This window comes from Neomonachus schauinslandi, chromosome 3 (genome assembly GCF_002201575.2).
Source record: "Neomonachus schauinslandi chromosome 3, ASM220157v2, whole genome shotgun sequence".
Classification (NCBI taxonomy): Eukaryota; Metazoa; Chordata; class Mammalia; order Carnivora; family Phocidae; genus Neomonachus; species Neomonachus schauinslandi.
This window is the reverse complement of record NC_058405.1, coordinates 69,436,652-69,454,128: the sequence shown is the minus strand read 5'-3', so window position 1 is coordinate 69,454,128 and position 17,477 is coordinate 69,436,652. Positions and strand designations below refer to the sequence as shown.

Here is a 17,477-nt window from a genome sequence, read left to right as displayed (position 1 = left end):
ACAATTGATACTGATACAAAGATGGAGGGTTCAGTTTTTACTTCACAGACTATTTAATATTTGGTATCTCTCTGTGTGTTTGGTATAATGAGATGCCTCTGTAATATGTGCACTTAGAGAAAAGACATTACTTGCTTTGCAGGCAGATGAATTAATGTGATTTTTCTGCCTGTAGTTATCACGTGGCTGAGCATGTACTTTGATTATTCTGGAACATGTTGTATAAAATGAATGTATCCTATCATAGTAGCCACTGTCTCAAGTTATTAAAATCTGGCTTATGCTTTCTCACTTAAGTACCATTATGTATCTTATTTGTTGGATATTCATTTCACTTGCAGAATTGTCCGTTATAATATGAGCCAAAAGATTTGAAATGTTAGAGAATAGGAGAAAATAGTCATTTTGCAGTGGGTTTTTTTTTAAGATTTTATTTATTTATTTGACAGAGAGAAACACAGTGAGAGAGGGAACACAAGCAGGGGGAGTGGGAGAGGGAGAAGCAGGCTTCCCGCCGAGCAGGGAGCCCGATGTGGGGCTCGATCCCAGGACCCTGGGATCATGACCTGAGCCAAAGGTAGACACTTAACGACTGAGCCACCCAGGCACCCCTTGCAGTGGTATTTTTAAAAACACATTTTAAACTGAGTTTCAAGAAGTTATCAGCATTTGTAACACAAGCAGGAAGTGTTGAGACTGTGTAAAAGCCCAGACACTCCAGGTGTTTAGGGTTTTCATTTTGGGGGATTTGTTTTTTGTTTTTTTTGTTTTGTCATTAGCCATTCCATGCTTTAGGGGCTAATTCCACATATTATATAATGAAAACATCTTTGTGCACCACATGAAAACAGAGGCAGCTTCACCCAAGGTTACAGTGGGCATGGTCTTCCTTCAGGGACTCTCTTGACACATAAAATTGAGCAGTATCTTGCTTCTTTTAGCAGCCAACTGTTTGGTACCTAGAATGAAAATAGACATTTCACATTGAATTTGTATTTTAATATCTTTGTTTTGTTTTCCCTTTTTCACTACAGGAACGCTTAGATTTTGCAATGAAAGAAATTATTTTTGATTTTCTTTGTGTGGGAAAACCAGCAAAAGCTTTCAGTCTCAATCCAGAGGTATGAATGATCCTTTTATATACTTCTAACAGAGCATGTAATGACAGAGCCATACCTTTGCTTTGTAACTTTGGGGGATAGGGCAAAGGACATTTCTCTAAAAAGTCTTCTGTTTGTTTCTGTCCATGTTATGTGACTAAATAGTATAGATGATGGAATTTCAGAAGTCAGATTTTGGATGAATAGACTTAGAATGATGGCAGGTTGATGCGCTACCATATTCAGTTCTTGTAAAATAGAGTAAACCTTGCCCAAAAAAGATAATCTGCCACTACAAGTCAGGTTGTTTTATGTAGTCAGTACTTATTTAAATAGTCAGTTACATAACTATTTTGATGCAGATTAACAAGTTGAGTATTGGGAAGTGATGAAACAGAGAAGAATGAATACATGAAATAATAAAATACTAAAATCCAGTGAAATTGAATCATGTATAAATATATGTTTCTGTGACAGCATCACAACTCAAGGGCCAGGCAGATCGTGGAAATGATGGGTATGACACACAGTTGGAGTGACCTATGCAAATGAGAAGCACATTCAAGTTTAAACTTTAAAAACACTGTGGGCCAACAGAACCGTGCCTGGCAGCCTGCCTCTTCGCAGTCCTTTCCCTATGATATTGTAGAAAGAACACTGAACCAGAAGACAGCAGTATTAGATTTGCTCTTGACACAGGCTCTACCACTTTTACTGGCTATATGACATTTATCTCTCTGAACTTCAGCTTTTTTTGCCAGTAAAATGAACAAAATACTTTTCTAGATCACCTCATGGAATACTTGTGATATTGTGACATTACAAACTCTTAAGCCAAAAAAAAAAACAAAACCACCATAGTTTGGTTTTGTTTTTTTTTTTTAAGACTGTTCCTATCATCACTGTGATATTGTCTGGCTCCTTCATTCTGTCAATAAGGACAGAGGCTCAAAATCAGCAGCTGGTTAGCAGTAAGAGGAACCAGGTCTCCTGGTTTCCTTATGCTTCTTCCCACCACAGCCTGTATTCTCTTCTTGGTGCTAAGGTTGCCATATATCTAGGGATACATGGAGGAGCCCCAAAATGGGAGTTTGGGAGTTTTTGTCTGGTGTCTAATGATATCACGGTCTTGTGAAATGGCTGCAGCCAGGGTCAGTGGGCCAAGGGGAGAGGGACAAAGTCTATGCAAATCCAGGGCATTTGGGCCGTAATGAGGCCCAGGACTCTATGCTAAAGAGCCTTGTCCTGCTGGAAGGTTTCTCAAAATGTTTTTCACTTCTCAGGAGTCCTGGCTTTACTATCTTCAACAGTGCTCAGAACTTCCAGGTTATTAGTCTAAAAAGAACATATTAAAAGCTACCATCAGTATCACCATGTATAAAACTTACCCTTTTTTCTTTCCTCAAACTCCTCAATCAGTGATTAATTAGTTAACCTCTTTGTGCAGAGCAGTTGGAAATTTGGGGTTTTTAATGTTAAAAACTACAAAAAGATATTTGAGTATCTTCTTTCATTTCTCTTGAGCTTATAGGGTTAAGAGGGAGTTTATCTGTAGTTGGTAATTAGGAGCTTAAAGGCATATTTAGGACCCCACTCAATAGCACACACAAGGATGAGAATAGTCTATAAAGCAGATGTCACACACTTGATAAAATATGTTGTAGGGCACAGTTTCTCAAGGAATATATTCAGTTTGTGTCTGAAATAATATTTTGGAAATAGCTTGTGGAACAAGGCCTGGAGATGTAAAGGATTCTCTTACTACAAAGTCTATAGTGCACCACCATTCAACAATTAAATAATTTCCAGTTACGTGTCTCATTTTAGTTCAGACCAAGATGGCTTCCTATATGCATCCTCATCATCATAAGAATTTACTCAACTGTGAGAAGTTTCTAGGCCATCCATTTCTCTCATTCTTGCCTTGACCTAAAATAACATGGACCTGGAGGTCCTAGCCAGTCCCAGAGGCAAAAAGAAGAAATAAAAGGTATAAGGATTGGAAATGAAGAAATAAAACTCTTGATTCACTGACAACATGATTGCCTATGTAGAAAATACCAAAGGATCTACAGAAAGCCTACTTAACTAATAATCATTTTAGAAAGTTTGCAGGATACAAGATAAATATATAGGGACACCTAGCTGGCTCAGTCAGTAGAACATGCAACTCTCGATCTCAGGGTCGTGAATTCAAACCCTATGTTGGGTGTGGAGCCTACTTAAAAAAAAAGAGATAAATATATAAAATCAATGTATTTTTATATATTGGTAATGAAAAATAGAAGTTGAACAACTTATAATAGCAATGAAAACAAAATATCAACAAAGCTAACAAATTATGTGTAAGATTTATATACTGAAAACTAAAAAACATTGAGGAAAATCATAGACAACCAAAATAAATGGAGAAAAATGTTTGTGGATTGAAAGATATCAAAATGGTCAGTTGTCCCCAAATTGATCTATATATTAAACTGTAATCCCAATAATAATCCCAATTAAAATCCCTATAGCATTTTCTGTAGAAATCAATAAACTGATTCAAAAATTTATATGGAAACTATAAGGAACTAGAATAACCAACGTCATTCTGAAAAAGAAGAAGAAAATTGGAGGACTGGCATGTCCTGGTTTCAAAACTTACTATAAAGCTACAGTACTATCATACTGGCAGAAGAGTAAATATAAAGACCAATGGAACAGAATAAAGAATCCAGAAAAAGATCCACGCATAGAAGGTGAATTTATTTTCAACAACATTTTCAAGTTGTTTCCATGGATAAAGTCTTTTCAATGAATGGTGCTGGACCATTGGACATCCACTTGCAAAATAATGAACTTCAGCCCATAATTTGCACAGTAAGCAAAAATTAAGTCAAAATGAATCATAAACCTAAATGTAAAATCCAACATTGTAAATCTTCTAGAAGAAAACATAAGATAAAAGCTTTGTGACCTTTGGTTGGGTGAAAATTTCTTGGGACACAAAAATCATAAATTACAAAAGAAAAAAATTGATAAACATCATCAAAATTAAAAATGCCTGCACTTTTAAAGACTGTTATTAAAGTATAGAGCTACTGACTGGGCAAAAATACTTGCAAAACATATTGATAAAGCACTTGTACCTAGAATATGAAGAACTCTCACAACACAACAGTGGGAAAATAAACAACCCAGTTTTTTAAATGGGCAAAATGAAGAGCCTCTTCCCCAAAAAAGAAATGCAAATGACCGATAAACTTAGGAAAAGATGTTCAACATTGTTAATCATTAGGGAAATGCAAGTTAAAACCACAATGAGATGTGCTGAGAAGGATTTGAAGCATTTGGAACTTCATACTACTTTGGTGAGAATGCAAAAAGACACAATCATTTTAGAAAACAATTTGGCAATTTCGTTTAAGGTTAAATGTACACTTACCCAATGATCCAACGTTTCTACCCCAAGGTATTTATCTAGGAGAAATTAAAACTCTGAAAGTCTCGAAAGGTTTGTATGAATATTTATAGCAGCTTTAGTGATAGCCACTAAAAATAGGAAAGCAATTAACATTCAGCAACTGGTGAGTGCGTAACAAGTCGTGCATCATCAATATAGTGGAATACTATTCAGCAATGAAAAGGGACAAACTACTGATTTTGCAACAGCATCTCAAAAGCTTGATGCTAAATGAAAGAAGCAAGACACAAAAGGCTATGTTCCATTTGATTCCATTCTGGAAAAGGCAAAACTATCAGGCAGAAATTAGACAATGATTGTCAGATGCTGGGTTGGGGGGTGGAGTGATTGTAAAGAGGCACGAGGGAACTTTTTGGGGTGATGGAAATAATTTTGTATCTTGACTTTGATGGCAGTTACCTGACTACATAGGTTTCTCAAAATTCAAAGAATCATAAACTAAACTAAAAAGAGTGTGTGTTACTCTATGTGAATTATGTCTCAATAAACTTGACATTAAAAAATAAATGTGGAGACTCTAACCTACAGATATATAATTAACAGCAGGAAGTCTTCAGGCACCTCACCATAGCCCTGTATGATCAATAGGTATTATTGCTCTCCTTTTACAGAAAGGAAGCTGAGACTTGGACTTGGAAAAGTTAAATGATTTCTTAAGGCCAGACAGATAATAGAAGGGAGAGGTATGATGCAAAACTACCCAAAATACAAAAAGAAATTGTTTATGAAAACAATTGTTAGTTGTGTCCCAAACTATCCCATCTTACTTCTGCCTTTAGTGTTATCCAGAGGGAAGGAAAACTAAGAGAACTGGCCAGGGTGGTTCATAAACTGGATATACCACTTGCAAATAATTGAGGCTTGACCATTTACATCAGTCCACGGTTATTCTACTGATACTGCATTTCCTGAATTGAACATTCTACTTCCCTATCCAAAACATTGCTGTGTCTTGAGAGAAATACACAAGCCTAGAACATATTTCATGAACTACTAAAATAAATGAGGAAATGAATGGACTTCTCTACACAGTTAAATTTTTCAAAGTTAATACTCTTTCATTCTAGAAACTGGAGAGAGAATATTATTAAAGCCTATAAAATCATAAAGTACACATTGCATGGATACAAATGAGCCAGAGAAATGTTCACCAAATCCTGGTTGAAATATCATTATTCCTTGAGGCTTGAATAAATAGTTCCAAAATGAATAAAAGTCTATATTACTTTTTGTTATAGAATGCAACCATGTACCACAGAATAGGCATTTTGGACAAACCTGACTTGGACATTTAGCTTTCTACCTACTACTTATATGGCCTCAATTTCTTCACCTGATAAATGGGAATAATTACACATTCCTTGCATCACTGTTTTAAAAATGAGAGTTAATGAGCAATTCCGGATACATTTTAGGGACTCGGTAAATTATAACTAGATTATCATTGTTGGTAGTAGTAAGTTTATTTTCTGCTGCAGGTGGTAGCCTACTCTGGAAACCTATTACTTCATATAATATATATTCATGTATTACTTCATGAAAATATGAGTATAAATGCGTTACACATGGCTGTTAAGGAAGTACAGATGTTTTAGTACCTTCTGACCTTTTAAGACATTGCTACGGGTAGCAACTGTCTCACTGAGTCATCTTTCAGAGCCAATATTATGCCTTCCCTGAGCCTGAGGAAGATAATGATCTGGCCCAGAATGGCATTGCTTCTCATAAGCTCATGTGTTTTTATCAGTAACACGGTTCAGTGGCATGGAATTTTTAAAATTCATTTTCAAACTTGCCAGTCTTTTTGAATCAAGAGTCCTCATCCTACAATTCACAGCGGACCGTTTGTGTTTTGTGATTCACAGTTGGAATTCCTGTTGTTTTCATTCAGTCTTTGTGAATTAACACATGTGGCATCTCTCTCCCTCCAGGAGACATAGGAGTCCCTTGTTTTCCTCAGTTTACTTTAGTTGCAGCTGTCCCAGAGGACGGCTGCCTTTCCCTCTGAGGTGCACCAGAATTCCTTGGGTGTGACCATCTCAAACATACCTTCCAAGTAGGGTGAAAATCTTTCCGGTGGTTTTCTTGTGGTGCACCAACAGTGACAGGAACGTCATTTTACGCTCATAGGTTTGGCCTAAAGTCTTGTGCCTTCTAAATTACTTTCTCATACTAATCGGGATAGCACGCCATGCTGACTTCTCTCAAAGACTGATGGTTTAACTCAACTACAATAATTGGGCTTTTCTTTTTATCATGAACACATTATCTCTTACAGAGAATGAACATTGGTTTACGGGCATTCTTAGTAATAGCCGATAGCTTGCAGCAGAAAGATGGTGAGCCTCCCATGCCAGTGACAGGAGCTGTTCTCCCTTCAGGAAACACACTGAGAGTGAAGAAAACATATTTGAGTAAAACGCTAACTGAAGAAGAAGCCAAAATGATAGGTGGGTCTTAAAGATGTGCTAGAGCTGGGCCTTGTTAAGCCCTTATAATGACCAGTGGAACCTTACCCTCGGTGAGATACACTGTTAAAAAAATTTTATAATGTAACTGGCGAGACATTCCAACATTAATTGTTTTGATTGATTCATGCTGTGCTTTGTTTTTACTGCCCTTTAAACTTTCTGGAACTTCCTGGTAAACATTTTGCCATTTAAATGTTAGACTTTTATCTGTGGTCTTTTCAAACTCCTAATATTGATTATCTACATTTTACAGTAAATTTCTAAGCCATCTGTATCCTTTGGTAGATAATCCTGTTTATAAAGCAACCATATAAATATTCATTTGTTTGTTCATTTTTATAGTTCCTTTCCTTTTTTTTTTTCAGTAAAATTAGTTTAATCTGTGTTTTAAACATTCCAAATCCCACATGCGCCAGGTTATATTGTGGGTTTAGCCTACATGAGATTATTTTCTTTTTAGTTTAGCTATTTTAATCCAAAGAGATGATTTCTTCCTTGTTGAATATCTGAATTTAGAAACCTCCCACAACCTTTGTTAAAATAATTTTTATGTCAAACACCTGAGGGAAATTTGAGGAGACTTTTTGCTTTAAAATATTTATCTTTAATTATATTTATAATATATATTATAGATTTATCTAATCTATAATTAGATAAAATTATTTATCTTTAATAAATAAAAATATTTATCTTTAATTTATCTTTAATTAAGATAATTAATTATCTTTTAATTAAAAAGATAAAATATTTATCTTTAATTTCTGAACTCAAAAGAGTTCAGAAAGATTTAATGCATGAGAAATAATCATTAATAATTATTTCATTGAAATACAAATTTTAAATGCAAAGCAATTTGTTTTTCATTTGTATTATATACATAAATATATAAAATGCATATACATATATGAAATACATAGGCTATGCATATTTGTCTTCCATAGTAGAACATTGACACTGTATTTAATGAGAGCAGTAAAAATACTATAGCTAAAACTCATTTACCTTCATTTTAAAATTTAAAAGTCATTTTTATTTTACTAAAAAAATCCACACATACGTTTCAGAGAATAATAAAGTTATTACAATCCTAACCCCAAATGAGAATTAATTTTTATTTACATAATCAGTAACGATGGTGAATTTTCTTGTACTAACCAAAAACATAAAAATTCAAAAGTAAAACTTTCCATTTCCTTTTTAACTCTTTGAGAAAATAGTTCCCTCTGAACAATTAGAATTCCTATTTATTAAATTCAAGTGATTATTTGGTGAACATCCACCAAGTCCAGGATACTATGCTAAGAGTTCAGCAGAAAAAGGATTGAATTAGGATCTGCTTAATGAATGACCCATAGATGGTCTACGGTAAAAACATGTCACAGAGGATGAACAAACTAGGATTTCATTCCTTGATGGATTTAGTCAAAGATGTAACTGTAATGCACGTTTTCCAGGCATGTCACTATATTACTCTCAAGTACGAAAAGCCGTGGACAATATTTTAAGGCACCTTGATAAAGAAGTAGGAAGGTGTATGATGCTAACAAACGTTCAGATGCTAAACAAAGAACCCGAGGACATGATCACGTGAGTACAGTGAGGACTGTTGTTAATTAGCCACGATGTACCAGCAGAGACTTTTCTCATTTATTCTTCCAAGTCATTCTGTATCTGTTCTCCTCTTCCTAGCATCAGAGTTCTGAGAAGTGGTAAGGATAGTAAGAATGTCCTTTGGCAGTATTTGACTAACTCGAAAGTGATCTATTTCAGTTACATCTCAAGGATCATTAGGCCAGTAAGTTAGAAAATGGAGCCCAAGACTCTTTCACTGGGCCACATTTTCCAGAAGTGGTATTTTGCTCCCGAGCTCTATCACAGCCTCTGTGCAGTAATGTCATCACCAGTTCACAAACACTCTATCTTTATAAATTTCTAATCCACTTGTTTCTAGTGACCGTTCCTGAACTGCGAGAGTTAAATGTGCCTAATAACCTCTATGCAACCATGTCATAGCAATACTGGATCTTAAAAAAAAACAAAAACAAAAACATCTGTAGTTTTGAATGTAGAAATCAAGTGTTCTTAGTCAAAATCTAAGCTGTGGCTTTGTAATTAGAACTCTGCTGAAGAAACTCATACAACTTGAATTTGCTGCTTTTGATCCGTGATGGCAGGAATTAGGATTAGGTTGTAACTTTACATTCTAAGAGACTTCAGACTTTGTTGTTGGACTATGAATTAAATTATATTTGACACCTGGGGCATAATTCCCCAAAAACATAATCGGGAAAGTTTCCTTTGGTCCTCTAGCATCTCCAGTTCCAAACACCACAGTTAGTCGGAAGGTTGTTACCTATACAGGGAAATTCATATTGTGGGTGTGTATTTTAATTACAGTGGCAGCATATGAAAAATGAAGTATGACAAAACAAAACAATACAGGATAAGACAAAGTAAAGTATACAGAATTATTTTAAATCACATTTAGCAGTATATGAAGTTAAAAGGAAAACCCCCTTCTCAGAGCTCCACTTGATATCTGCGACCATTCCTTGACTCAGTGTGATTCCTTCCAGAACTTTCCCTTTGTCAACACAAATATATGTATATATGCATTTGCTGTACAAAAATGGGATTATACAATGCATATTATCCTGCAGCTTGCCATTCATTTGATTTAAATGATCACATTTATTTTTTTTTTAAGATTTTATTTATTTATTTGACAGAGAGAGACACAGTGAGAGAGGGAACACAAGCAGAGGGAGTGGGAGAGGGCTTCTCGTGGAGCAGGGAGCCTGATGTGGGGCTCAATCCCAGGACCCTGGTGGGATCATGACCTGAGCCAAAGATAGACGCTTAACCACCTGAGCCACCCAGCACCCCTAAATGATCACATTTAAATAATCACAAAAATTGAAGTTGACAAAGATGAATAACATTAGATGTATTGTCTCCAGCTCCAGTTCTTACCTCACAAATTGCCAGATTGTTAGTCAACCTTTAACCTCATTAGTATATACTTTTTCAATATATCAAAGCAATTTTCAATTGATAATGTAGAAGATATAAGAAATGCTTTTAAAACTTCTGCATTGTAGTTGTTTCCCCTAAAATTAGTAAAAGAAAAAAAAAAGCTTTTAAAGGAAAACTATATTTACAATCAAGAGATCATATAGGGTCGGGACCAAAACAATATATTCAAAACCATAAAAAGGTACAGGTTTAAATGTAACTGTAAACATTATGTTTGTATTTTAACCAATACCTTATTTCTAAGATGATTCTTTACTTTTCCCTATTCATCTTGAGACCCCCCCCAAATAGGGCTAGGAATACTTTCCTTGCTACATTTTAAGGCAGGTCCCTGAGTGGAAAATAACTCATTGCTACATTTCCCAAAGACAAAAAGAAACATTGAAGAAACATAAGCATTTGGCAGAAGACAGTTGAGGTCCACACCATGCAAATGGAAACCATCATTGGAGTTGATAGTCAATCCTTCACTTTCCCATATCCTGGGTAGGGTATAAACTTGAATATTAGCATTCTATGGCTGCACCATTTCCATTCTTCATCCCCTTTGTGGTACATGATAATAACAGTATCTGTTCATAAAAATCATGTTTTGGGGGGTTCACTGCCTATAAAAGCCCCGAGAGGGGAGCCAGTTAAGTGTCCGACTCTTGATTTCCACTCAGGTCATGATTTCAGGGCTGTGAGATGGAGCCCTGCCTCAGACTCTGCACTCAGCGGGGAGTCTGCTTGAGATTTTCTCTCTCCCTCTGCCCCTACCCCCACCCCCTCATGCTCTCTCTCTAAAATAAATAAATCTTTAAAAGCCCAGAGAACAAGGACTGCAGTAGTAGGAAATCATGCACCCATTAGAGCTTCTAATCTAGGCTCGTTTTATCAGCTTGGAAGCCTGGCGGAATTTGCCTTACAAATTCAGGTCAACGGGGTCATCTGTTTTCCAACAGATATGAAAATAATCCCAGCTGTTTAAAACATCTGGTGGGCAAGCTAGGAGAACTATTTAAACGACTAACCATGTTGCAAATGAACAATTAAGAGCCGTCCCTAGGCTCTAAGTACAGCTATTTGAGGATGTCACCTGAAGACTTCTCATTCCTTCAGCTGATTAAAAACCACTGTGCAGGGGCACCTGGGTGGCTCAGTCATTAAGCGTCTGCTTTCAGCTCAGGTCATGATCCCAGGGTCCTGGGATCGAGCCCTGCATTGGACTCCCTGCTCGGCAGGAAGCCTGCTTCTCCCTCTCCCACTCCCCCTGCTTGTGTTCCCTCTCTCACTGTGTCTCTCTCTGTCTAATAAATAAAAATTCTAAAAAAAAAAAAAAAACCCACTGTGCAAAGGCTTCTTCTCTTTCCATGCAGAAAGGACTATGGAAAAGGACAGAAAATCACTCTATAACTTTCTGCAAAAATGGAGCATTTGAGAAGTCAATGTATATGTTTTATTTTTCACATGAACAGTTTTATATTCATTCCTAACAAAGTTAAACAAAGCCAGGCTAAAAAGCAAAACTGCTGTCTGGTTATAGAGAGGGCGGATTCTGCTTGCTGCATTTCTATTCTGACCACAGTTACTATTCCAAGAAAGAATGACTTTATTCTACTTTGCATTTTCATCATTGTCTTTGTGTCCTACAATAGCATTAATTTCATGACAGTTTTATATTTATTCTCAGAAGACTGAATTATCAGAATTTAAATATATTATTATGTTGTTATGTTAATATGTTGTTATATTTTATCACTCACGTTCTTTGAAGGATTTGATGGGTGGTGTAGTTTTTTCGTAAAGGTTCTTGATAAAATATGTGGTTAAGAATCAGTTACCTATTTAAACAACTAAAAATTGAAATAATTTGTCATAAAATGTAGTGTTCCTTCAGATTTTACAACAGAATGTAGAAGACATTAATTATCTTTAAGCATTCATATTCTCAAGACAATAAAAAGAGGGAAGGAATCTCCATAGAGGTCAGACTCATCAGAGTAATTTTAAAACTCTAAATTGAGTGCACAACTATATATGTTTCAGGATTTTACTTGACATTATGAAAGACTTATTTTTGGAAGCACTTAATTTTTTAAATGACAGTGGGGACCTCCAGAGGAGAAGCATAACTCACTAGGGAGAGAAGCTTCCAGATGTCATGCTTGTTAGAGGTACCGTTTCTTGTATACACAAAAATCCTATTTTTAAATGCTGAGTGTAGGAATGACTGCACCATATTTGTTACATGCTGATGCATTTAGGCATGTTAGTGCATTCAGTATTTTAAGTGCAGTCCACAGGGACCAAAGCCCATGGAACCCAACTGAATGGCAAACTGTATGGTAGAATACTGTCGACATTGGCATTTCTCTTTCTGGATGTATACCTCTAAGAATCAAATCTTTGTATATTCTCTTAGAACTGGCCAAGCTATAAAGATCATAAACATTTGAGGGTAATATGCAGTAAACACCACACAGTGATTCAGAAGGCATGGATTCTAGTCTTTTTTCACATACTTGATTGATTTTTTAAAAACTTTTTAAATTCTAGGGGCGAGAGAAAGCCAAAAATAGATCTTTTCAGGACCTGTGTTGCTGCTATCCCCCGACTGCTTCCTGATGGAATGTCAAAACTTGAACTTATCGACTTGCTGGCTAGGTAAGTGAGAACTGCCGTGGGTGTATTTGATTAAACTGATTGTAATCCTTTGTCATGAGTCCTAAAAAAAAAAAAGAATGATTATTAAAAATTGACAAATAGGGCGCCTGGGTGGCTCAGTTGGTTAAGCGACTGCCTTCGGCTCAGGTCATGATCCTGGAGTCCCGGGATCGAGTCCCACGTCGGGCTCCCTGCTCATCAGGGAGTCTGCCTCTCCCTCTGACCATCCCCCCTCTCATGCTCTCTCTATCTCATTCTCTCTCTCAAATAAATAAATAAAATCTTTAAAAAAAAATTGACAAATATTTACTAAATGAGGCATTATTCTAGGTACTATGTATAGGTAAGGAGAAATAAAAAAATGTTTTTTGTCTTTTCCCCATGTTCAAGGGGCTTAAAATCCAACGTAAAAGCGAATACGTAAGCTCATAAGGTAACTAACAATCCAAGGCCTGAAATTGTGCAAACTAATGGCACAAAAAGTGTGATACGTGAGTTCAGTGGGTAGAGGGATTACTAGGGACTGAGAAAGTCAGCAGATCAGTCCTGGGAGAAGGTGGAGGTTGAGATAGGACTCAGAAAGGAAAAGCATGACATGAACAAGGGCACAGGGGTGGGGCCGGGAAATGAGGAGATGAATCTGCCTGGAGAAGAGTTCGTTCAGGGTCTGATTCCCAGTCTGATGCCCATAGACCCCCAGGGGGCCAAGAAGGTGGGTAACAGGGATCCTTAACTAATTTTAGTGCTTCAGAAAGCTTCCAAAAGCCATATATGTATCACCCTCCCAACATTGTCTATGAGCATGCACAGTCCAACTAGAACCTCAAGTTAATTTGTTTTAAGTGAAATTATGTCGTTACAGTGAAATAAGTGTCATTTTTCTCATGTTGGTATGAAGTTCTAGCTGATAGTTATGTGTGTCTTTAATTTAAAAATCAGAAGTGACACTACTTAAAAGCAATTTAGAATATGAAATCCTGGGGCGCCTGGGTGGCTCAGTTGGTTAAGCGACTGCCTTCGGCTCAGGTCATGATCCTGGAGTCCCTGGATCGAGTCCCGCATCGGGCTCCCTGCTCGGCGGGGAGTCTGCTTCTCCCCCTGACCCTCCTCCCTCTCATGCTCTCTGTCTCTCATTCTCTCTCTCTCAAATAAATAAAATCTTTAAAAAAAAAAAAAAAGAATATGAAATCCTTAGAAACATGGGGCACATGAAGGGAATGGAATGAGGAAGAACAAAATCATCCTTAATTTGAAAAAAGAAAAAAAAAGAAGGAATGAAGAAAGAAAGAAAGAAAAGAAAGAAAGAGAAAGAAAGAAAAGGGAATTTAGAAAGCCAATGATGAAAAGACCTAGAAATAAGACTGGAGAGATAGGGGCACCTTGGTGGCTCAGTCTTTAAGCATCTGCCTTCAGCTCAGGTCATGATCTCAGGGTCCTGGTATCGAGCCCCGCATCAGGCTCCCTGCTCAGCGGGAAGCCTGCTTCTCCCTCTCCCACTCCCCCTGCTTGTGTTCCCTCTCTTGCTGTGTCTCTCTGTCAAATAAATAAAATCTTTAAAAAAAAAAAAAGACTGGAGAGATAGATTTTCAGTTAATCCTTACTATTAGCTGAGGCATTTGGACCGATGGAGTTTTAAGTGAGAGAATAATATGATAAAAAATATTTTAGGCTGGTTAATCTGATAATGGTGGAATAGAAGAAAGCCCAGAGAAGGATAACAAATATTAATGTTGACTGAATGAAAGATGCATTATGCATGACCTCGTTTGCCCGCATTCGCTAGCCCAAGGAGAGCACCCTTCCCATCAATATCCAAATGAAATAACCCAAGCCCTGGTCCCACGTGACTGCAGACCACCCATGGCTGCCCCACGGCTTCTGAGTATCTCCACGGAGCACCATGCTCCTGGTGATCGTGGTCATCATGCCCTCTGCTCTGGATGGCCAGTTTGGACTCCTATTGATCACGCCCTGCTGTCAGTTAATATCATTTGTAGCCACTGCCCTCCAAGCGTAGACACAGCTGCCCCTTTCCTCCTGCCGGTCACCACTAGCACAGGACGGTGCTGGCTTGTGAGGTTGACTGTTTCAAGCCCTGGTGCTCTCTGACCAAAGCTGTCCACCCTTTTAGCTGGCTTTGGTCACTGCTACCTGTAACCCCTTCTTTCCTGTCATCAGCAACCTCCATTCCACGTGTCCTTCTTTCTTCCATTCCATAGTTTAGGACATATTTTAAGAAGATTATGAAGTTAAAAAAAGATTTGCAGTCTAGGATTTTGCTGTGGGCTAACAACCAGAATGTGAGCAAAGAACACATTCATTGGAAGTGGGGAAGCAGTGGAAGAGAGGGAAACATAAGCCTGGATCACAAAGGGGCTTCCAGCTCTGGGTGAGAAGATCTAAAGAGGAGCAAAGGGTAGATTTCCAAAGAATAAGAAACATGGTGATTTGGGAGTGGGGGAAGCTGAGGAAGAAGAGGCTAAGCTACTACAATATTGAGAGTCCCAAGATGCTGGCAAAGCCAGAGAGTAAGGAAATGCTGAGAGGCAGGTGTCAGGTGCCAAGGTGACCCAGAAATGTAAGAGCAGCCCGTCCCCATGCCAGGGATAACAGCGGATGAGCTGCGTGAGTAGGAGTCCAGTGTGCACAGAAGAGGGGTTGCTGAGTGACGGGGCTGGATGTGGCAGTGAGAAATTAGGGGACAGAAGACTGTTCCTCATGGCCTGTGAGCTTCCAGAGTATGGAAGAGCGCCATCTGAGAGATTTGGAGGGAATACCAAAAAATGGGAATGAAATGGAATCATTTGGAAATCCTGAATTTTGTATCCCTGCTTTTGCCATTTTACTAGCCATGTAACCTAGACAAATTATTTAAGCCCTCAGACGTTTCTCCTTGATAAAATTGGAATAATACTGGGGAGCCTGGGTTGGCTTAGTGGGTTAAGCATCTGCCTTCGGCTCACGTCATGATCCCTGGGTCCCAGGGATCAGGCTCCCGCTCAGCAGGGAGTCTGCTTCTCCCTCTCCCTCTGCCCCTCCCCTCACTCCTGCTCTCTCTCTCTCTCACGCTCTTTCTCTCTTTCTCTCTCAAATAAATAAATAAAATCTTTTTTAAAAATTGGAACAGTACTGCCTCTTTCATAAGATGGTGGAGAAGGCCACGTGTCATAGACATGCGCTTTGGTTAATCCAGGGGAAAATGTGTCAGCAGGGAAAAAGCAGCTATCAGTTAAACTGAAGCAGAAGGAAAGTTCGCTGATGTTGGTGAAGTTCTAATTGGAGATGATTATGTGCACGAGGCCCTTGAAATACTAAGTTTTTTAAATGTCACGCGGTGTTCAGGTACAGCCTCTGACACTATTTTGCTGTGACTCTGTGTGGGAGACTCTTACCCCTGGATCACTCTGATCCCCGAATCCAGTGATGCCTGGATCTGCAGACCATGGTGCCAGGCATGCCAGAAGGGAATTCTGTTAGACATGGTTGGAATGTCAGTGCTATTTATGGTGCATCGTGTTTATTATTATGTACATTCTGACAAAGCTCAAAGCAATGGGTACTGTTTTTATGAGGGGAAAGAGCAAATAAACATTCTTGAGAATTCAAGGCTTAGAAATCAAGACAGTGACTGTACTTATATGGGAAGCCCATGAAGAGGCCTTTTCCATAGACTTTAAAAGAAGCTGGAGGCTGTTCTCCCCAAGGGAAAGATAATGGAGTGCTCGACCTACACATTGGGTCCTGTTAACCTATGAGAAAAATGAGCCCCTTCAGATCTCCTTGAGAGGGTCAGAGGACAAAATGAAGAAATTCAACAGCAATAAATGTGGATTTCCAGTCTGTAGGTACTTTATTCCCCCATAGTCCACTCACATTTGGACTGAGTTGACTCTTGAGATGATACACAGTCTAGTCAGAGAGGTATGAGAACTTTTAGTTCAGATGCTTCACGGTTACATCCATGGTACATTTCTATTGGAGAAAAACTTGGTTTTCTTTATTTTTTTTTTAAAGATTTTATTTATTTGAGAGAGAATACAAGTGGGGGAAGGGGAGGGACAGAGGGAGAGGGAGAAGCAGACTCCCCCCTGAGCAGGGAGCCTGACGTGGGGCTCGATCCCAGGACCCTGGGACCATGACCTGAGCAGAAGGCAGATGCTTAACTGACTGAGCCACCCAGGTGCCCCTTGGTTTTCTTTATAACTGGCAAAATAAGACCAACATTCACACCAGCCCTCTATCCCCAACCCCCAGCTCAGTTCCCTGAATAAGGAGTTTCAAGGATATGTCCCACATGACTGTCCCCAAGGCCCCTTCCCAGCATTTCAGTAATGGCTAAATCACAGATACTCTAACTTCAGACTTCTGTTAGTGTGTTTAGCATGACAATGTTGTGTGGAATGAACCAGTAAACCCCTTTCTCCAAGTTACTACATTTTTTATTTTGTGTATTGCTCAGCCCACTTTTAATGGCCAAGTGTGAGGAATCTTTCTACTTAGGCTCCATGGAAGCTCCACAGGCCCTCCTGACATCACGATAAGATCCCTGGGGAGGATTTCCTTCCTGCTCTCACAGAGCCTGCCCTTCCCAGTTGTCTGGGTGCTCCCAAGATTCTCCACATAGGAGGGGAGCTTACTTGTGTCCTTGGCCATAGGCATCGTTTTTCTCTGACTGTCCTCCCAGGTGTTTCCTGCTCTGTCCCTTGACCACAGGAAGGACCTTTCCCTCAACGGTCTACAGGCTCCCATCCTCTGTCA

At 38.4% G+C, this 17,477-nt stretch overlaps 1 protein-coding gene across 1 annotated transcript in view; it reads left to right on the top strand.

The window, feature by feature from the left end:
• Positions 1-17,477, top strand: part of FRY (FRY microtubule binding protein) — a 259,681-nt gene that overhangs the window by 118,866 nt on the left and 123,338 nt on the right. The window contains exons 14-17 of the mRNA XM_044913570.1: positions 1,035-1,121; positions 6,845-7,016; positions 8,492-8,624; positions 12,612-12,719. Coding sequence (XP_044769505.1) covers positions 1,035-1,121; positions 6,845-7,016; positions 8,492-8,624; positions 12,612-12,719 — 500 coding nt within the window. The remainder of the gene's footprint in view (positions 1-1,034; positions 1,122-6,844; positions 7,017-8,491; positions 8,625-12,611; positions 12,720-17,477) is intronic.